This window comes from Nannobrachium achirus, assembly GCF_963921795.1.
Source record: "Nannobrachium achirus genome assembly, chromosome: 21".
In the NCBI taxonomy this organism is placed as follows: domain Eukaryota; kingdom Metazoa; phylum Chordata; class Actinopteri; order Myctophiformes; family Myctophidae; genus Nannobrachium; species Nannobrachium achirus.
The window spans coordinates 42,228,297-42,251,034 of record NC_137828.1 but is presented as its reverse complement, the minus strand read 5'-3'; the positions used below and the strand labels follow the sequence as shown (position 1 = coordinate 42,251,034).

The 22,738-nt window shown below is 42.4% G+C and overlaps 1 protein-coding gene across 1 annotated transcript; it reads right to left on the bottom strand.

The window, feature by feature from the left end:
* Positions 1-782: 782 nt before the first annotated feature.
* Positions 783-18,916, bottom strand: kif9 (kinesin family member 9; the record flags this gene model as incomplete). Its single annotated transcript, XM_080751785.1, has 20 exons — positions 783-864; positions 3,047-3,102; positions 4,524-4,628; positions 7,004-7,122; positions 7,973-8,152; positions 8,728-8,936; positions 10,099-10,287; positions 10,835-10,980; positions 11,542-11,592; positions 12,055-12,162; positions 13,712-13,780; positions 13,998-14,075; positions 14,290-14,354; positions 14,566-14,713; positions 15,172-15,264; positions 15,348-15,431; positions 15,940-16,179; positions 17,332-17,438; positions 18,222-18,387; positions 18,821-18,916. The coding sequence occupies 20 exons, from the start codon at positions 18,914-18,916 to the stop codon at positions 783-785; spliced, it is 2,391 nt and encodes a 796-aa protein (XP_080607911.1).
* Positions 18,917-22,738: the final 3,822 nt, after the last annotated feature.

The following is a 22,738-nucleotide window of genomic DNA, read 5'->3' as shown; positions in this document are numbered from 1 at the left end:
AGCGGTACATAAAACTTGAACCGCGGCATGAAACAACCCCTTAAAATCGCTAGTTTTGTCAGCCGGTAATGTTTACAAGCCTGGAAGTTGCAGCCGGAATGGCAGCATTAGCGCCCTCTCTGGTCGAATGTCTGTTCGAATGCAGCGACGGTTGGGGCTACGTTCGACCAGAGAGGGCGCTAATGCTGCCATTCCGGCTGCAACTTCCAGGCTTGTAAACATTACCGGCTGACAAAACTAGCGATTTTAAGGGGTTGTTTCATGCCGCGGTTCAAGTTTTATGTACCGCTGTTAGGTTTTCACAACCTGGGAGCTCGGAACTGCCGTTACTTTTTGGACAAAATTTCGTTTTGTGTGTTTTCCAACTGTGATGTGGAGGCTGTCGCAAGATTCCGGTGGCCATGTTTCTAGGACCTCATCTCGGAGCACAACAGGACGCAGCGACGGGTGAGGTTCTATATGGGGCTATCATAATGCAAAATGTCCCATTTCACAAGTTTTCCAATGAATAAAATGTAGGGGAATTAAAAAACAAACAAAGCGTAAATGTATAAAGGCCTATATGGTCAAAATGTGTACTGGGTTGAAGTGATTTGTAATTATTATCAAAATCTACAAAGTGACTCAAGTAACTCAAATGAGTCTTTTGAACGGCTCTTTGAAAGGAACGGATCGCAGAGATCCGGCTCACTTCAAAGAACCATAAATCCCATCTTTATTCTGTTCTGACGCGCGTGTCTGTCCAGAGCGCCAGACGCGCCGTATATGGTCAATGAGGGCGGTCACCGAACCTGGCCCCGCCCCTCCTCCTGGGACTGCGGTCTTTTCCTGCCCGGTAAAAGCCGGCTCTGCTGTGATTGGCTGCTGGGTTGTAAAAGTGATGTGGATGTTCCACACACATGTCGTCTTGGGCAATCTGCCCTTATAGTGCCAACTATCTTTCCTTGGGCGAGAAATGGCCCCACAAAATGATGGTTTAGTGATGAGTCATCATTTTTCACAGTTTTTTGGGTGTTTTTGGGGGCCATTTCTCGCCCAAGGAAAGATTTTTGTGCAAAACAAATGCTTGCAATGGATTCAGAATCATGACAAACCCCTAGTTAGACCCCTCACATCCTACTTAAAGCAGATTTATTTTCTGGGTATTTTCCTCCTGTATAGAAAGTCTATGGGAGACCAACTTGATATGGATATTATATGGGTAAACATCAAAAATCCATGATGTTTACCCTTATAAAATCCATCGTTAGGTCCTAAAGAAGCCTAAAAAAAAGCTCTTCGCTTTTATCCGCTTCGTTTCGGTAATGTCAAAAACCAGCGTTAAGCAACTGAGCAAGCAGGGAGGAGATAGAGATTCTCTTGCCGATCCGAAAAAGTCATGTGAACAGAGGAAACTTTAGTAGATGGGGAGGTCCCACACTAGGTACATTTGACTTAAAAATTGATTTATAAAAACCACACAACACATAACAATGGTCCAATAGCAACATTCAGTTTCTAAGGAGAAAATGTCAAATATTGGACACATATTTGACTGTCAAAAACACCTGAAAGGAATGCATAACAACAACATTTGGACTGTAATCAATAAGTAACACAAAGATAATTCATTCTTAAACTCCCAATATGAAAAAGATGTACCTGGAAGAACATAATTATTTGCAAAGTAAAATTCTTTGCCCTCACATTTTATCAAGTTCAGTTAGTAATTAGTAGTTAATCTTTAGTCATTAGTCACAACACAACACACATCATCATGAAACTCAGGAGATAAGTGACACAAATTTAAATTTGTGGAAATAGTTAAATAAAATTGTTCCAAATAAACAAAATAAAAATGATTCACCAATGGCCTGTAAACAGCTTGTAACCCGCCAAACCTGAAAAATTAGACTCCTCAAATAGAACCCAACAAATAAGAATCTGTCTCTCTCTGTCATTTCCACCTCTCTCTCTCAATTTTTCATCTTCACTTTCTCTTCGCTTTCTCTCTTCACATCCTTACTTCCTCTCTCTCTACTCATTTTCTCTTCCTCTCTCCATCTTCATTTTCTCTTTGCATTGTGTGTCTCCCTTCACATTCTCTGTCTCTCTTCACATTCTACTGATAGATATGATTTTAAGCATGATGGTATTTTGTTTAATATTAATATGCACTCTCCTAAAATCTGTGTAAGTTCCACCGATAATCTGTTCGAGCAGATAACTCCATTCTAAATTGGCTGCTCCTGATACACTATAGGGGTCCTTCACCAGCTGTGAATAAAGGTGTTAATGTCTGTCTGAGCTATGTTATTTGTAAGTCAATGGCCCTTTTGCTTACTGTCAAGTCAAATGAATGTCCTGTTCCTTGGTGTCAAATATCTCACTTTGGTCTTCCTGATCTGAACAGCTGTCTGTCTAGGCTAGGTGATTTGTGTATTCGACATTGTATGTAAAGCCATGTATTCTTGTAGTTAAGAAACAGTTACCTGCCTGTCGCACCGTGGAGGGGACAGGGCTCTGCTCATGGGCACTCTGTGCTGTGACTATCTGTACGGACCTTTGCTATGCACCTTATGGGCTTTTCTCCACACACACACCCATTGTAACTTCAAACTCCATTTTAACCATGATAGATTCATTAAAAACACCCATTATTTTTATAGTGACTCATATTACCCTCCTAATACGTGAGCAGGCCGTGTTTTTGCGATAACTTTTTTCATTTTTTTAAATAATTATTAAAAATAAATGAAAAAAAGACCATTGTGTATCTCGTTGGGGGCAACCGGCACTAAGGACTTTCACACCGCTGCCCTGGGTGGTTGAATCCGTAATTTCCTTACTTACTCAAGTACCCAATGATCTCTAGGTGGAGGGGGTTGGAGGAGATATTCATGAAGGTAACCAGCTTCCTAGCCGTTCGCACCCTGGCTAACTCCTCCACCGAGTAACCGAAAGGCGAGCCTTTCGGTTACCGTTGAAATGATTGAGACAGATTGAATTGTCCAAAACTATTTCAAAGCTGTAGCTTTGTCTTTCTTGTTTATTTTACAAGCTTAACCATAAATAGACCATCTTCCTCATCCTCACTTCCTTTAGAGTGAAGGCCTGGAACTCCTACAGGACAGTGTACAACCAAACAGAGGTGTAAAGTTTCCAAAGAAGGAATAATACATACTTCCCATTTACCATTAACAAGCTGATTTATTGCATTGTCTTTTGTTTATTGATCAATTTACATACTGTCCTCAAATCACTGCTTTTTCAAAAATATATTGAGGATGCAGATTATTTTAAAATAAATCAACTAAAAGTGTCATTTGTCAACAAATAACTTCACCAATTCTGATATATAACATAATATACACACATATAACATTTATGTAATGATTACATTTATATAATGTCAATCCAGAATCTGATGGAATGGTATGGAAAACATAACTCTTTTCATTGGAAGCTTTTATTGCTGTCTGCTCGCAGGTTTTTTGCATGAATGTCGTAGTTCAGCTGCACACACAGACCTCTCTTTAAGTGACAGGGAGAATCGGAGGCAGTCTTTTCTGTCCGGAACCCCTGGAGGAGCTCCTTAGTACTGGAGACTGAGATAAGGCTCTGTTGTATCGCTGTAGAGATAAAACATTAACATGGATTAAAGTGCTCAGTCGCCGAATTTGATTTGGCAACATGTCTTCTATGGAAGTGCAAATGAGAGAAAATAGACGATCTACAAGCTCTCAATGCGTCAATTGTTTATGATACCTTTCACACTGTTTCACAAATCGCATAATAGCACTTAGCCATACACATTGTTTTGCTTTAATTCATGCATTAAAAAATACCCCTTAGCTGAATTTCTTCTATACTGATAATTGGAGATATACATTATGTAATAGTCCACCCATTATGCGTTTTAAAGTTAAAACATCGTTATTGGTGTGTACAGTCAGGTTATATATAATCATGTGAGGGATGGACCACCAATGTGCTATGACATGAATGGGAACATTTATTTTTCGCAGAACGCTCACCCGAGCGGTTCTTGTGTTCTTGTAATCGTTTTACTGAGGTTAAGGTTAGGAATAAGGTTAAGTTTAGCCATAGTTTTATTGAGGTTAAGTTAATTATTATTATCAGTAATCTTGTCATGGATAATCAGATTTATTCAGGTATTTCAACTAAGTTGTAGATTTGTATTTTTATACTGCAATCATGTTATTTTTTATATAATACAAAGAGTTAATGCAGTAATATAATCATAATTTGTTGTTTGTGATGTTCTATAAATGTTTTTAATGTTGTTTAATGTTGGCAAGAAGTCCCAAGATTTTGAGTAGTTTTTTGTATTGTTTTTACATTTTCTGCTAAATAAATCAATCAAATCAAATCTCTGAGCGGACTGCTTCAGGAAACAGTTTAGGTTAAGGCATAGTTTTAGGTTACGTTTAGGAATACCTGGTGGCGACGTTCTTGTATTCACATGAATCATTCAGTATATTACAGGTACAGTATATACTTGAGAAGGAGGCACCACCCACCCGCTGCACAGTCTTGTGGTGTGCATTATAGAAGGACACAGCGCTGGGGCTGTCTGCCATCACCTCACACTGCAGCCGCTCAAAATGATCATGGTCATCCTCCTCCTGAGAAGAACACAAGACAACCAGGACTACCTCAGTAAATAATTCATTCTGTGCCAAGTTGTGCCTGAGCTTCTAGGACACTTAAGACTACTCCACTGCTTCACATTAGTATAATGCATTTCTGTTGACTGGAATGCTTAATTCCCAATGGGGTTGGATTATAGAGAGAGCTTCTAGAGGAGGAAGTGATTTGAAATCCCTCTCTCATCAGCTTTGTATTTGGAAGAATTATGGCAATAGCATAGTGTAAATTCATCATCACCATATAGCTTTGCCTGAGCCAAAATAAACCACATCATTACATACTATAAATCTAGATTTGAATAAACCTTGTATCATACCTTGACTTATTATCTTTCTTATATCCACTCCACTCGTATAAAGATGTGCATATTATCTCTGTCGGGTGGAAACCACATATTATGTCCAAAACTTCTCACGATTCAAATAAAAAAATAGCAAAAGTAGCAGGTCCACAAACTTAAAGCGCGAACGCATCTGCTACTTTTGATGCTTTTGTGTGACGCTGTAGTATGGCATTAATATCCAGCTGCATCTCCTCTCCTAGAAACCATTAAGACGGAACTAGTCAGATGGGCCCCCTTACCACTTTCCTGGCTGGGTAGAATAGCCCTTATCAAAATGAACGTTCTCCTGAGAATACTGTATCCCTTACAAATGGTTCCTGTTTTAATGACAAACAAGGTCATAAAGCAGTTAGAGGGTTGGTTGAGTTCCTTTATTTGGAATGGGAGGAAGCCTCGCCTGAAAATGGCCAAGCTTCAGATGGCCGGTGCGGATGGTGGTTTAGATCTGCCTAATATTAGGCTTTACCAACTGGCTGCACATCTCAGGGTGCTTACTGGCTGGCGTATTCCTGACCCATCTTCAATTTGGCTTGATATTGAATCCTCTCAATCTAGATGCTCACTTTGGAACTTATTGTGTATCAAAGACTTTAAATCTGTGAAGGAACTATGTTCTAACCCCATCACACTGTGTTCAATTAGGGCCTGGAGGGCTACCCGTACTATCGAGAACCGTTCTAAACTAACATCTCCTCTTACTCCAGTCGTGGGTAATCCCGACTTTAAGCCAGGTTATGAGGATGGGGGGTTCGAGGTCTGGCGTGCTCAGGGCGTCAGAAAGCTTGGAGATCTATTTGATGGTCAAATTCTAATGTCCTTCGCACAGCTGCAGCAGCGTTTTGGTTTATTGAGACCTGAACTTTTTAGGTATTTCCAAATCAGAGCTTTTATTACTAAAGACACCTCACTGTTAACCAATTGTTCGGCTTCGCAGGTGGAAAGGACTCTTTCTCTCCGATTGGCTAAAAACCTTATCTCTATTTTCTAAGTACTGAATTCAAATTCCTCCACAAACTCCCATGCTGCCAAACAGGTATGGGAGAAAGATTTCAACATCTCTATTGATAATGTTGATTGGAATGAAATGTGTACGTATGCAAAGGAGATTTCTGTCTGCAATCGGACTAAATCCATTCAGTACCGCATATTACATCGCATACATATAACTCCTGTCCTTAAAAACAAAATGGATCCTAGTGTGTCCCCACTTTGCCTCAAATGCAAAACAGAAATCGGTAATTACGTTCATTGTCTCTGGTCATGTGTGAAGCTTCAGAACTACTGGTCTGATGTCGTAACAGAACTGTCAACCATTTTCGGTGTCCCCATAGAACCAAACCCCTTGTGTCTTATACTTGGTCTCCCAGATGGTCATATTGTCAATGCCAATCATAAGAGGCTGTTCAATGTGTTAACGTTTGCTGCCAGGAAGAATATTCTCCTGTTTTGGATCATCAAGGATGTTGCTCCTTCCAAAAAATGATGGCACAATATTATAATGATTGTATTCCTTGTGAATACATCACATGTATGTTACACTCCCAGATAGACGCCTTTTATAAAATCTGGGACCCTTACTTGCCCACGTTGTCTGCCGCTGTGCTTAAAGGGTTCCCCTGTCGGCCCTGACTTCTATCTGTCACTGCCTTTCTTGTTTTGTAGTGTCTCGACTGATGCTAAACTGTGCTCAGTAAATTTAGTTCCGATCTGGGTTGGATACCTGCCCTCTCCACTCTGAGGGGGTTGTGGGGGGGCTGGGGACTGATTGCTTCGCTCATCATGTATTAACTTTTCCATTCTACATGGTATTGTCTGAGCTTGTCATGTTTTTTTTTGTTTTTTGTTGTTGTTGTTGTTCCAGTTTGTCTTTTTTCTTTCTCTCTTGTACAGTGTTGTTGTTGTTTATATAATGTGTTTAACATTTTATAAACATATTCTTCAAAACAAAAACAAAAATCCAGCTGCAATGGCTCCCAGGTTTAGGTACAGTATATGAAGCAAACTCACCAGGGCCAGGGCTCTGTCCACTGGTATAAGTCCAGGCTGGATGGGGCCTCCTCCTGTCCTCAGCACAGCCTGCAGCCCCTCAGACAGCAGGAACCATTCATTGTACCAACTTTCAAAGTCTGGAACACATGAGGGGAAAGGTAGTGGAATGTCATCTTAAAATGAGAAATTACGGATCACCTCTAGACTCGGTACTTGGACTTTTGATTTCTATTAACTCAAGGACAATGGCTTCCATTGTAGCATGATAACTTTCCAGGGATAGAAAGCCTGCAGCTTTTCATTAGCTTGGATTCCCTGGTCACTGGTAGGCAGGTTTCTGAACTGTCCACAGCCCTCAACTGAGACACAGACGGGGTAGACAAAACTTTCACCATATTTATAATACCATTAGTGAGGATCAATTACAAGAAGATAGGTTGGAAATGGGTGAAGTCGTCTTTAATTTGAAATACTGTAAGACAGACCAAAAAATAACAAATAAACTAGACTGCACTCTGTTGAGGTGCCAACTTGCATCTTATCTGACTAGTTATGATATTTTTTCTGGCCTCGATCGGACCCTCTATTAATCCAGGACGTCCGTTTTCGTGGGCAGGATTTATGTTGGTTGAAATCAGGTGATATTCTAGGCCAGATCTGACTAGTCAAGGTTTGACTTGATCTGGCCCCAATCGATACGTCACTGATTGGTCCAGGTCCTGACAGTGCTTGCTGGGGTACATGTGCACTACACTGGCGCAAGTAATAAGTGATATACGTATATTGTAACAAAACTTTTAAGGTGCTGTTTGATTGAAACACAACATCTCCTTGTCTCTTCTTGTTTGTTTGATTGATTGATTGATTGAATACTTGAATAAGTTAATTAACAGCACATGTAGTGCAGTCAAAACAAGTTATGCTAAAAAGGATAACGCAAAAAGCCCCAGGGGGCTTAGTTGCTTCCATTGAGTTGGAAGTACTGACCGGTGAGCAGACGCACCCTGCACTGGTCCACCAGATGCTTGCAGTAGTTCACCTCCGTCTTGGTGATGCACAGCTCCTCGTACCTCCGACGGTACTCAGCCTTCAGCTCTCTGAGACGCAGCATCAGGGTCACCTCTGGCTCGTCCAGCACCAGGTCCCCTTCCTCGCTCACAAACTGACCTGCGCACGCACGCACGCACGCACGCACGCACGCACGCACGCACGCACGCACGCACGCACGCACGCACACACACACACACACACACACACACACACACACACACACACACACACACACACACACACACACACACACACACACACACACACACACACTGTTAGGGTTGTATGTGTCACTGTGCGCCTTATTGTTTTTTGTACTGTATTGTGTATTGTATTGTATTGTGTATGAATGCTGCTGGTCCTTGTCTCCAAGACAAATTTCTCCCGAGGGTGACAAAATAAAGTACGTAATTGCCGGACTATAAGCTGCAACTTCTTTCCCATGTTTTGAACCCTGCGGCCTATACAACGATGCGGCAAATCTATAGATCTTTACAGCTAACGGCCACCAGGGGCGCTCTAGCAGGAAGCAGGAAGGACACCTGCGGTTTATAGTCAAGTCCTGTATATGTACACATTTGTTTTTCGTTCTAAATTTAGCTGGCTTATATTCAGGTGCGGCTTATAGTCCAGCAATTATGGTAACCTTGAACGTTGAACCCGGAATGAAACAAAGACAAGAGCTAAGGTACTCTGAGAGGCTCTCCAGTCGTTGTATTGTCGAATGGACAGCGTTGTGTGGTCGATCTCTCTCTTGGCTGTGTTGATGCCGTCGGTGAGCTGTCTGAGGCGGGCGCGGCGCTCCAGCAGTCTGGCCTTGTTCTCCTTCAACAGGCGGTTGAGCTCACTTCCCTGCTCCGCCTTGAACTCCTCAAAGGCCTCCGCTTTGGGTGGAGGGGAGCTAGATTATAGGCATGGGATGTGAATCACAAGGATGCTCGTTTGACCATAAATACCCCATCTAGGACCCAATATGCTGCAATTGACCCAAAGTCTTATAATAATACAAAGAGTTAATGTATTCATATTTTTGACTGTGCACTGAATATATTTTGACTGTGCCCCTCACTCATGCATTTAACCCACAGCCGTTCTGTAAGCAGATAGGTCTTTGTATATAATACACTAGAATCAAATTAGTAAGTTAGTAAGTTAGTAAGACAGACAGACAGACAGACAGACAGACAGACAGACAGACAGACAGACAGACAGACAGACAGACAGACAGACAGACAGACAGACAGACAGACAGACAGACAGACAGACAGACAGACAGACAGACACACACACACACACACACACACACACACACACACACACACACACACACACACACACACAGTATATCGTCTCTGTCGGGTGGAAACCATGTTGAAAATGTACTTTTCGTCCCTGACTGCCGGCGTAACGCTCCAAAGTAGTCTGACAGCACGCCGCAAAGCAAAAATAGCAGATCTCAAGCTCAAAATGTGTTGCTTCGCGCCACATTTCGAGCTTGCAGATCTGCTACGTTTGATGCTTTTGTGTGATGCTACAGTACCAGTGGTCCGGGGACCACCAGTGGTCCTTGAGGGGGTTCTAGGTGGTTCCCAGCTAAATGATGGATAGTTGGGTAACCAAATGGACCCTTATATATCTTTAACTCAATTAAGAAATATGAACTCATACAGGTCCTTTTGGTTTTATTTTACACTCTCAAGAGTTAAATTATTATTAAACATCTGCATTACTTAATTTACATAAAGTCTACACAATTAGAGAATGTAGAAGAATTGTACATAATGTTCAATGTTTGACTGTTATCTCTCCATGCTGTATCTTACATGGAATTGTGAACAAAATCGTTTGGATCTGAGAGGCTAATTCTCATCAAACGGTGGCCCGTGGCTCAAATGCAGAATAAATAATGGACCTTGACATGAAAAGGGTTGAAACCCGCTGCTATAGTATGATCAAGTAGGGCGTTAATTTACAACAAAAAAGGTTGAGGTTGAATATGGAGATACAAGGTTTCTGCCCGACAACAGCAATATACTGTATTCACAGTAATGTCCTGTTCCTACTCAGGGCTGGTGGTGGGCTGTGGTTCCTGTGTGTCCTGGCTCTCTGTGTCAGCTTCATAGTGCTGCTGTTCTTTCTCATGTGTGTGGGCAGGGTTCTGCATGGATGCAGGATGCTGCATAGTGGATGCAGGTGCCGTCTCCACTGACTGTTGTTCCAAAACAGGGCCTCCCTCTGCTGCATGTTTCTTGCTTTGGCCAGACAATCAAACAGTCACAAGAGAAGGGAGATTCTAATTATGATTTAGACTTATTTTATTTATCCTACGTCGCTAGGCCGGTCACAATTATTACATACGGTATTCACCTAATAATTATTTTAGATTATTTTGCATAATCGTTACAATTGTCATAATCGTTTCCATGTTGAAAATGTTCATACATTTTCAAACATTTTCCAAAAATAGATGAAGTAGCTGATCTACAAGATTACAACATATGACGAAACCTGAAGTTTACCACGTTGTAAGCTTTTATATCTACTATTTCTACAAAATGTCAGTAATGTATTTGTATATTTGTCATATCTGCCATGTACGAAGCGAGCAAACATAAATTACGTTTTTATTCAATTATATACAATTATTTGTGTGACAATTAATCGACAACTTAAATTTGCCCTATATGTCACACTTCTGTCACGGATTCAACGCGGCGTGAACTTGAACATATCGTACGACAGTGTTGCCACAAGAGTTCTTCTGCACACTCCCTCTAGATTCTCCAACCTGTTAATCACCTTGTCATTCCTGTTGCATCCTTGGTCTTCTTGGCTTTGACCTTGCTCACAGATGGGGGTCGAACGTGTCTATCTGATGGAGCTGCCACCCCTACCCCAAAGTTACTGCCCTCCAGCTTCCCCATGCTGCCTTTGGACTCTCGCAGCTGGAAAGGTTTATTATAAGTGATGGCATCCAGTCAAACGTCTATAAAATGTGAATGCTTCACTACAAACACTATAGCAGCTCCTCATAGTCAGCCTGTCATTCAATAGAATGGAATGTGATGCATTCATGCATTCCATGGGATCGCATCTATGGGCCTCTCCTCTATGCTGTCTCGGTCTCCATGAAGAGAACAATGCAATGGGGAGTGAACCACCCATTATCCTTCAAAAAACAACCTTGATGTTTATCGGGGAATTGAACATTGACTGACTGACCTTGTCAGCACCTGTGCTCTGGTCTTCCTCCACCATGTTGTGGGATTGATGCAGCAGATCTCTCACTCTCTTCTCTTGTTCCCTGGTCATCACACACACACACACACACGCACGCACGCACGCACGCACGCACACACGCACGCACACACACAGCACACACACACAAACACACTTCAGTTCCTAGTCTAGCCAAAGAGTTTTTGCCCAGAATTCTGATTGTGAATGATTCATGTTTTGAATGTGAACTGAAGTGAACGGTTAGTTTAGAACCACACTCACTGCACGGCCAGTCTGAAGTGGACAAACACCTCATGGAGCTGTCTGACACTTATAATCTGTAATTCCAAGAAACAAACGGACATTGAAAAGATGTGAAGACAGTAAAGACTATAGTAACTACATTGAAAAGATGTGAAGACAGTAAAGACTATAGTAACTATTAAGCAACGTCTCTGTTGGGTTGAAACCTCATACGGTCCAAAACTGTTACTTTTCTCACAAACAGCAAAAGTAGCAGATCTACAAGCAAATGCGTCGCCTGTACATCTGCTCCTTTTGTGTGACGATGCAGTATGATCAAGTAGGGTGTAGCCTAGTTCCAGACCCTGAATCGCTAGCCACACCCCTTTAAATGTTTTGTTTTGGCAGTGAAACAAAATGTCAATTCAGGCTGAGTGTCAGGCTAAGTAGGGTGTTCATTTACTTAAAAACACAAAAGGTTTAAATGTGGAGATAAGAGGTTTCTGCCCGACAGCAACGATAACCATGAGACAAGGTGATGACGTGTGCTTTCTCACACTGATCTCCTCCGGGTTTCCCTCCTCCAGGTATCTCTGCACCTGGCTGCGGACCTGGGCTACCTGGGCCTCGGACAGCGTGTCGTAGGGGGTGCCAGGGTGGTTGGCCTGGGGAAGTGTCAAGGAAGTTTGAATGATGTAGGATAAAACAATGTAAAGAACCAAATGTTTCATGAGTGGAGTTTCTGGGCATTATAAATGAACATACTGCAGATGTTCATTTGTTATGTGTAGAAACTTAAATCATGTTCATATATATTCTTGTCACACAGTGCCTTGTTTGTTTCAGCTGTTAACATTCTGTATGTCATAGCATGTTGTTGTAGCTGTTTTTAAGTTGGTTCTCGTGCAGTGCAGCTGGTAGCTAAAAGGTGCAGCTGGTAGCTAAAAGGAGATGACAAAAGTCTTTGTGTTTTGCTAGGTTCCCATCTTTGACCCCCACTTGTGCCTTGTTCCCTGCCTCACCTGTTGGAGGAGGGATCACTCTCTATAAGAACTGATACAAAGCAGAGCTCTGGGAACTTGACGGGTCTTTTCCGATTGCATTAACTGCTGTTAACTGCTGTATTTACGTCTTGTTTCCTTGGTACCAATACATCTTGCTTGTTCCTCTAAACCACTCTGAACTGTCTTTTTGTCCACATCGCCGATGCACACTCAGATTCTGCATTAACAGAAGACAGTGTTTTTGTGAATACTTTAGGTAGCCCAGTCTTCAACAGGGGGTCCGCGACCCCTAGGGGGTCCGCGGAGGTACTGCAGGGGGTCCACGAAATTATTGCTTAAAAAAAAAAAGATTTCAAAAAATGTTTTTTTTTCTTTTTTCTTTTTTTTCTTTTTCACATTTATGTAAAAAAATAAATCATGATTCTATCCATTTTGAATAGCTTGAATACATGATTACTATGCAATTGACAGATTGTTGATATTATTGACATTGGTTCTCAGTTAATAAGTAGTATGTTTAGAAATGGTAGTGGTACGGCCCACCCTGCTCGCTGTAACTTTAAAATAAAAAATATGTCGTAGCCCCGACCCCCCCACCCTACGAGGTGGTAGGGGGTCCCTGCTCCATCTCCCCATCAGTTTGGGGGTCCCCGGCCTGAAAACGTTGAAGACCCCTGCAAGTTTTTAGTCAGAAATGTAAACAGCATGTGGTGGTACAGTCAGACATTTAAGCTAAAAGGATGACACAAAAACCTCCTGGGGACTTGTTCCCATTGTGGTCCTATGTATTAAATTCATCAACATAGCATAAGAAATTAACACAATAATACAGGTCATCAACAAATACAAACACTACATGTACAAAATAGAAGGGAAAATGACATTTACTGTACATCCCCTTGTTGTGGTATCCTGATTTTTCAGGCCAGATTTGAAAGAAACCAGTGTATGACATATTTTAATGGGTGGTGTCAGGGCATTCGACATTTTGGTGGCAGAGTAGTAGAATGACAACTTTCCCATGTCCATGTTTGTTCTAATTTGGGTGGTTTGGTCGCTCCCTCTAGTGTTGTGGCTGTGTGTGGGTGTTAATCACTGGAGAAGTAGTTTGACAGGTGATGAGGGTATTGAGGGCACACTGGGCGTGTCAGCATTTCAAATAACTCAATTAACTAAAATGTTTGGGTTTAATGAATAAGCAATAACTCACCAGAGTATTCTGTATAGACAGTTTCTGTTTCAGCTTTTGAACCTCCTTCTGAAGTGTCTTGATCTGAAGCTAAACACACACACACACACACACACACACACACACACACACACACACACACACACACACACACGGTTCAACCATGTCAGGTTTTCATGTTGATATGTCCCACATGGCACACATTTGATCTCTGCAACACTAATATAATGCCAACTGAACACTTGGCACAAACAGTACTCATTAATCATTAATTGATGACAAGTGGGCAAGGTTAAATAGTCCTCACCACTGGGTCTAAGCGTTCGTTAACAGCTGGGTCACTCTGCACGCGCTTCATTCTACTGGCAAAACGCAGAGTAGAAAGCTGCAAAGAGCACATTCATGACCATTATAGTATCCAATACAGTAGTTGAAACAAATAGTCGAAAAAGAAGACCCCCATCTTGTTTTTTCATCCTGTGTGAATGAATGAATGAATGAATGAACTTGCGCTCTGCTGGCGCAAGTATTTAATGTTTACTTTGAACATTAAAAAAAACATTATTATTTTTTTAAATACTGAAGATCACAATACTTACTGTCTCTTCAATCTGTGCCGCTTCCCCATAGATGTTGGCCACAAGTACAGTGTTGCAGTTCCCACCTACAGAGTCATACAGGTATGGATGTTAGTGAGAATTAACCTCAGCTGAGTGCCAACTGAAATAGCAGAATTGTGTATAATATTGTCGTTGTAAATTCTGAATAGAATACAACAGAAGATTATTTTTACACAAAACCAATTTTGTTTTTTAAAACTGGTGATGAAGACACACTATGGTCAGTGGAGAATCTGGTGAAGCTGCCAGCCTTACCCAGTGAGTCTTTGAGGGCATGTGTCAGCTTGCTCTGTCTGAAGGGAACGTGGTCTCTGTGGTGGTCCGCCAGGGCCAGGATGGTCTGCTCCAGGAAGGACAGAGACCTGTTGATGTACATGGCTTCCCGGACCACCTGACCCTCAGACTGGACAGGGAGAAGAAGGGACACTGCTTTGATACAAAATCGCTTTGATTTGTTTCATTGTTTCTTTTAATTTGAAGTGGGGGTTTTGTTTCTATCTGCGCAGTAACCGGGAGGCTCACCCTAAAACACACTCGCCTCCATTTATTTATTTTTTATCTTTTCATTTTCCCAAAGGAATTGAAGAAACACGGCCCCCTCATATATTAGGAGGGCAGTATGAGTCACAAGAATCAAGGACGGGTGTTTATCAGATGAAAATCCATCATGGTTAAAATGGAGTTTGAAGTTACAATGGGTTTGTATAGGAAGGGGTGTGTCTGATAAAATGAATATCAAATACTGAATCAAGCAACTTCAAAACTGTCCGGGGTGTTCCCAAAAGCCTGAGTTTTCATTTCTTTTTTTTCCCTTTTTTTTTAAGTGAAATATCTCTTCATGGGTTAACCAAAGAAACTTACCCCAGTTTTACCCAGCCTTTCAGAACCTGCCAAGTCCACCAGATTCAGCTTTGAGGAGATGTACTTGGCATCAGACAGAATGTGGGAGCGAGACTGTGTAACATGGAAACACATTACTTCCATTAACTATATAAAGAAGATGTGAAGTTGCAGTTAAGGATAGATGCATGTATTACCTCAATATGCACAGTGAAGATGCAGTGAGACCTGGAGGAATTCTTGTTCAGGGCATGAGCTCCGATGATGCGGTTCATCTCTCCCTGAGTGAACACAAGAGAGTCATTTACTCATTTTGACAAGCAACTCACGCAAAAAAAAAAACATTTAAGTTAATAGCTCTATCATATAATGTTGCATTAAACAGCCACAACACCACCATCTTCAGGAATAGAAAATAACTATTTTGGATTAGATAAGATAAAGAAATATCGTGTTAGTACAGCCGATAGAATCCAAGTAAGAAATAATAATTGAATTACCAGCTCCAGAGGTATACGTCTAATCTAAATCACTGGTTCTCAAACTTTTTTATGTCAAGGAACCCTAAATGTACTGTATGTACCGTATATGACCCCCATTTGAAATTTATTTTGTCCAGGGACTACCACTACCATACAAGATTTGCATCACGTGTCGCAATGCAAAACAGATTTTATTTAGCTGAGGACCCCCTGGAACCCCATCAAGGACCCCTGGGGGTCCCCGGAGCCCACTATGAGAACCAGTGCGCTACATAAAACAAACAGAACACAACACAACAACACAGACCTCAAAAAGCAGGTTGAAGGCCTCTTCTTCAGAGTGGACGGGGTGCAGAGACAGACCCCTGATGGACACTCCTCCTCCGCCCGGCTCCTCCACTACCGTCAGTGGTGCCGCTGCTGCGGCCGGGCCCGGGCGGCCCCGCACCGAAGACAGCAGGTCCACCAGGGTCTCATTGTAGATTTCCAGGAAGGAGAGGCGCACGGAGAAGGCGTGGTCAGACCGCCTTTGCACCTCCTGAAACACCTGAACGCAGCATGGAGGGACAGACGGGCAAGATGGAGAGTAGTATAAATCGCTTGAGAGAAAATATTATACGCCTTGTGATGGTGTACTTGTGATTAAGACCTCTCTCTCTCTGGACTGTGTATCTCTACAACAGGGGTCTTCAACGTTTTTAAGGCCAAGTACCCAAGGAGAGAGAGAGATGGAGCAGGGACCTCCACTACATATTGTATAAGATTGTGTTGCAGATTCAACTTTTTCATAGATAGCTTTATTGACTTGTTTGAAAGCCCTATCATCTTTCCTGATATGTTGGATTCATGTTAATGTGTTTTTCAGACATTTAACCACTTAACTCATTCTGTGCCTATCCCGAACATGTTCGGCTTTATTTCAATCCAATACAAATTTTTTTTAATTAATTGACTTACCCTGAGCTGCTTGTAGAGTCGTGGGTGGTCCTGGCTCGTCCTACACTAGCCAGCTAGCCATTTTACATGGTCCGACGATATATTCCATTAAAAATGGTTTAAAATACATTTTTGAGCCCCCCAATGTTCACCAAATGTTCAGCGCCGCTTCCGGAACGTAGTCCAGTGTGCCTATCCCGAACATGTTCGGCTTTTTTAATGAAATTAATAAAATGATCCGAGGCCTTCTGAAGCCTGAGCCTAAATTTAAAATCCAGTGGTCCAAATCCTGGGGAAGCCATTCCGGCCGTCAGCCGCGAACGTAGCCGCGAATCGCCGCCGAATCCAATGAAAAACCACATCTTTGGAGGCCCATATCTCTGGATTGTGTTTTTAGGGATGTGGCGCGAGGTTTATTTACGGTGAAATCGCCGAAAAATGATCTTTAAAATGACAAAATGGGAATAGCTATTCTGTTAGCATTATCATCCGGGACCTTTCCATGACGTGCACGAACGTGAGCACGCGCGTCACTGCAACGTGAGCCCCCGGATGCTAATGCAGTCCCCTATGGGAGAAAGTCTGGCATTCTTTGGTGCCCTCTAGGGGCTGGCACTGGAAGCGTTAAATACTCAAACTGGACCTTTGGCTCTGTACTTGGTCTGTTCTTTTTTCCTTCTACACCAAAACTCTTCACCGAAAATAGACGATCTACAAGCACACAACGCCTTGCATCTGAGAACCACCGGTCTAAGTCAGATACCTCCTGAAGGGCCCGTGGAATGATGCCTCTTTGCTTGTAGGATTCTGTGGCTCCTGTCATAGTGTAGGTCTTCCCAGCACCTGTCTGCCCAAAGCACATCACAGTACCTAGGAGATACAGGACAAAGCAAGAAATGACTTACCATGAGATGGAATTCAGTATCTTAAGCACAATCATGAACAGAAAGGCAGTCAGATTTTGTGCACATATTTTGACAGCAATCCCTAGATTAGCCCAGATCATTATCTCTACTGGGATGGAGGCTGAGGGTGGCGATTATGTTTCTGCCGTTATAACTGCAAATTGTTGGTCTGATCAGAGCCAAACTAATCGTGCATGTGTGGTGGAGAGAGTCGCAGCCCCAGCCTGAAGCCTCAAAACTCTAGTATCTGCTCTCATTCCATAGGGATTCCTTTGGAGTGATGGTTAAGATATTGGACTGTCACGCGGGAGACCTGGGTTTGAAGCCGGGTGGGGAGGTTCGGATCACCTCCGTTACACATGCAGCCAGTAAGCCAAGGAAGCCACTCAAACATTTTTCTAATCATCCTCATGATATTATGCCAGCCTGCAGCTTTACATGTTTCCATATAACTATAACGACCAAAGAGTCTTAAAACTAAATTTAGTCTGGATTCCTTGGATCATGACACAATTCCTCATAGGCCACGTCATTTCAAATTTCTGCCTAACGATATTTTCCACCATTTTGCAATTTCCAATTTTTAATCACTATGCAGAGCTGAACGTGATTCACTTTGAGACCCGTAAGGGGCACCAAAACACCACAAACCAATGGATGGAAATGAGAGATTGGAGTGTGGACTATACCTGAGGTAGCAACTCTACTATTAATTGGAGGTATTCAAACCACAGACGGACTGACATACCATTGTAGCCATCCAGTGCTCCCAGCACAACCCCTCGACCCACACGGGCGTACGCCTCCTCCTGGGACACATCATACAGGACACCGTCCAACCGGAAAGACCGAGAACTTCGCTGGTTGTTCACCGCCGTCGTTCTAGAGCCTTTCCTCTGACGGACGTTTAATGTCTGACAGAAGAAGGACAAAGACAATGAATAGCAACATTCATTTCAAAGAGCAGTTGGCTGACAGGGGTCCAATCCATTTGTGCTAAGATATTAAAACTACTAACTAATGACTAATTCATTCACTTGTTTTACATGGATACCAGAACTAATACTAAAGGCAAAGTGTTGCAGATGAGGAAGCTGCTGTTTCTTTATTTATACTTACTGAGATGAACAAAATAAAGCAATTGCTGTTGCAGCACATTAAACAAAAATTCACCTTGATCAAACAATTATAATAGCTATAGGCCTACTGGTACGCTCAACAAGCCCAAGATCGAGTTTAAAATAGGCCATGGGTGAATTGAGGATCCCATCATTGTAACGTTTAAATAATTGTTCAATTAATATTCAATGAATCCATATGAAACCAAGGTAGGCCTATTGATCTCACCTGTCCATCAGGCAGGTATTCAATGAGATCTTGGGCAAACTTTGCCGTTGGTCTTGTGCGCACAAAGACACTCACTCCGTTCCCACCAGCCTTCATAGCGCCTCTTTCTGCAAAAATATTACAGGCAATATAATACTGAATACATTCATATAAATTCAAAGGAGATTCACTGGCATGAGAAAACATATCTTCGTCGTTTACATTGCCAGAGCAAGTGTCAAAATATAATACAAATAAATTAAGAAACAATTAAGAAAGTATACAGTTGGAGGGGGTACGTTATTGTGTTATATGTTTGGTATAAAGCTTTTTGAAATAAATAGCAGGCAGCAATCCTTTGCAGACAATTTTGGGACAATTAGCAGAATGTCCTCCCAAACTATTTAAAAAAGCCTCATATTTCAAATGTGTTTAAAGGTAGCAGCTGCATTTATATATTTGCAGTAGATCTATCTATGTCAGAGTTCACAGATAGCGTAGTAGTGGTGCAGGGACCACAATGTTTAGTAGGCCCTAGTCCTATAGGGGTGCCTGGTGGTAATAATCAACATTTTGCAGGGGCTATAAATTACCTGCACTTTTGCGTTGTACTCTTTCAGAAGAAATGCCATTGCGAGGTCATTAATCAGCTTATTATCAGGTCAGATCAGAAGTCACACCTGGCAGCCATATGTCTCCCATACACCGATTCATCCTTATGTTGACACGTTGTCATGACAATGATGGCATGTGACCTGACCATTGGAACAAATAGGAACAACAGTAGCTTAGAATAAGAAGGGAAAACAAAGTAGGCAAAATAAATAAACCGCAGGATGATGCAAAAAGTTGTATATTAGACAATTATTGTATTACAATTGAGGCTATATGTGACGATTTGACTAACGTTTTCAAGTATCCCATGCCATGCCCATGGGAAATTGGCTGGCTCATGGGAACATTTCTCATGTCCTGCTCTTAAAATAGGCTTGCTACTGAGTATGTGGAAATATTACGATCAAAAATAAACGTGGCAAAAATTAAATTAAAAATGAAATACCACCACAGCACAGCTTGGTGTCCCCGCGCGGCCGCGCCCACTTGTGTCGTCAATCGCCAACGTGATGAAGTCGGGGGGTGACGTTGTGGTGAAGTATGACCCTTTTGGCTTGCCGTAGGAAACAACATGTCCGCTCGCAACACTCTTCACACTACAACAATGTTATTATTACCTTATAACTCTATGGTTATTACACAGACGGGACGTTCATGAATGCTTTCAAACTGCACATCAGCCGGGCCCCGGTAAGAACCCGCTATCCTGATGTTACGAGTACGACCAGCCAGGCAGTAACAGGGTTTTCTAGTGCAGAACATCAGATGAATGTGAAGATAGATAGAGGAGTCCACACAGTCCACACAGATGAATAGGCCTATACAACATTTTGTGGAACCACTGATCCCCCGATCACAGCCTAAGTGGACCGTTTCAAAGAGTAAACTTTAGAAACAATCAGATGGATCAAACTTTTCAACGTATATCATACAAAAAAACGCCCATATCTTCAGTACAGGGCGAAGAACAAATGTGCAAACATAGCAGCAATATGTGTGAGCTGCTGTGATTTACGGGATAAAGGGTGAGGGACATGAGGTTATAGGTCGCCATTCTGCACCCAAACAACAGACGGTCGCAAGAACAAGACGAGGGAGTTCAACAGTAGTCGCTTCTTCAACATGGCGCCAAAGAAATGCAAATGGACACAAGAAAAAGAAGACCAGGTCGTTGAGATGTGGCAGCAGCGGACCCTTCTTTATGATCCATCGAGCGCGGAATACCACGAAAAGGCTTTAAAGACTAAAGCAGTGCAAGACATGGCGACAGCTCTGGATTTATCAGGTGAGATATGTGTTTTATGCATAGGGCCAGGCCCATAGGCGATTTTAAGGGGTGTCCTAGGGTGCACGTGCAACCCCTGGCCGCCAGGCGGCCATTTTGATTTTTTTTTTTTTTGTAATGTAACTTTACATCCACTCAGACCGAATACAACAACACCCCCTAGTGGTAGTGATAGAGGCTGGCAGCTCCAGGCAGCCCCCCCCTCCCCTCCTGATGTGATGTCATATCCACGCGCCAGTATTGAAATTGAAAACAACATCTGTTAAAAATAAAGCATGGAGTTCGAGCTCTTCACTACTATGGACGTGACTACCGGTAGATATTATAATATAGCTGCTTGCCCTGAAACATCACATGGAGAGGATCATTTTGTACCTGACTTTCCTCTACAAAACACAGACCTCAGGCTCTATCAGCCAGGACTCTTGTCTCACTGTGCGTGACTGAACCATTTCCTCCTGACCAGCCCAAGGTAAGACTAAGACAGTCAGATCATGCTTTTATAAACCCTATTATATTAAGCCCAAAATGGTTCTGCCGCCGTGTAGAACCGAACCGATTTTAACTTGAAAAAATGCATTGGGTACAAAATTAACCGCGCGCGTGAACGTCGTACACGCGCGCTGTGCGCGCGTGCATGAGGTAATAGAGGTCGTGCACCCCTTGCTGGAAGAGGCTAGAGTCGCCTATGGCCTATAGCCTCCCATGCAGTGGAGTCGCAGGAAAGAAACTCGTCTGGGCTGATGGTTTAATGCCTTTTGATTGATTGAGGTATTTATTAGACGTTTTGGATAGGAAAAGGTACAGTTTCACTGATACAATGTCAATTAAAAGGAAACTCGCAAGGCTTATTTGTCACTTTCCATTGAGATCCTTAATATCCTTATATACCTCTGTAAACTATGCCTAAACCGTTAAAGTCAGTAAAACGGTGCCAATGTGTAGGCTAATCCTAAAGTTATTTCTAACCTTATTCTCAGTTACTTTTTTAAGCTGGTAAATCTAGTGTTGCCATACCTCCCATAGGGATAAAAAAAACTATCTGTTATCTGATTGTATTAAACAACGTCAAACTCACCAATATTGCGGCTCTTAACTTGAATTATGTTCTTTCTATCTGCAAAGTGTTTGTTTCAGAAAGATCCACCATAGACATGTTATGACTGAGTTACTTTCAAGAAATCCACTTTTTTTTTTTTCTTTTACTTTAGAAGGCCTACCAGCATTTCCTGCTGCCTCCTGCATTATGTGACATCTTTCGCGACGCTTCGTTCATTCGCCATTGTGTAAAGACCTTTAGAAACAGCAGGCCCGGGGCTGCCCCAACTGGCGCCCTGAGCAAGCTACTCTGATGTGTTTTCAATGCCACCTTTTCACCACTAGAGGGCGCCCAATGGCCATAGAATGCTACATAGTCAAGTGCTGGTATATGCACAAGCCCTGCAGCCATGACTTGCCTGAACACTTTCCTTTGTGCATGTACAGGAAGAGGATGAAGTTAGCTTGAAGTTAGCTATTGGCTACCAAGCATTTTAGAAGCCCTATTTTCGGGCAATTTAGCCATGATTAAACCTTGCACACCTCATGCATGGAATATGGATATGCATGGAACAGAGAAAATGAGCTCTAAAGATCCTGGATTGCATTGGAGTGGATGGTAAATATCGGCAACAGATGACGAAAAAAAAAAAGCCGAACTATTTGGGATCGGCACTCTGATAAGGACAAATAAAGCCGAACTAGTTCGGGATTGGCACTGTAAGAGTTAATTAGCTTTAAGGAATGCAGCAGCATGGGCTTGGGCGCCTCTCTCTCCTTTGGAGCCCCCTTGTGCATGGCACCCTGGGCACTTGCCCGTGATGCCCAGTGCCAGCATATTCGCTGGCTCGGAGAACCATGTGGTAGGCTACTACACAGGACCTTTGAGTGACTTCCCACGAGCGCTTCCAAACTCCAATACTTAGAAAACCTGAACTGAATTTCTTGACAGAAAGTAGCTCATATAACATGTCTACGCACGGTGGATTTTTCTGAAACAA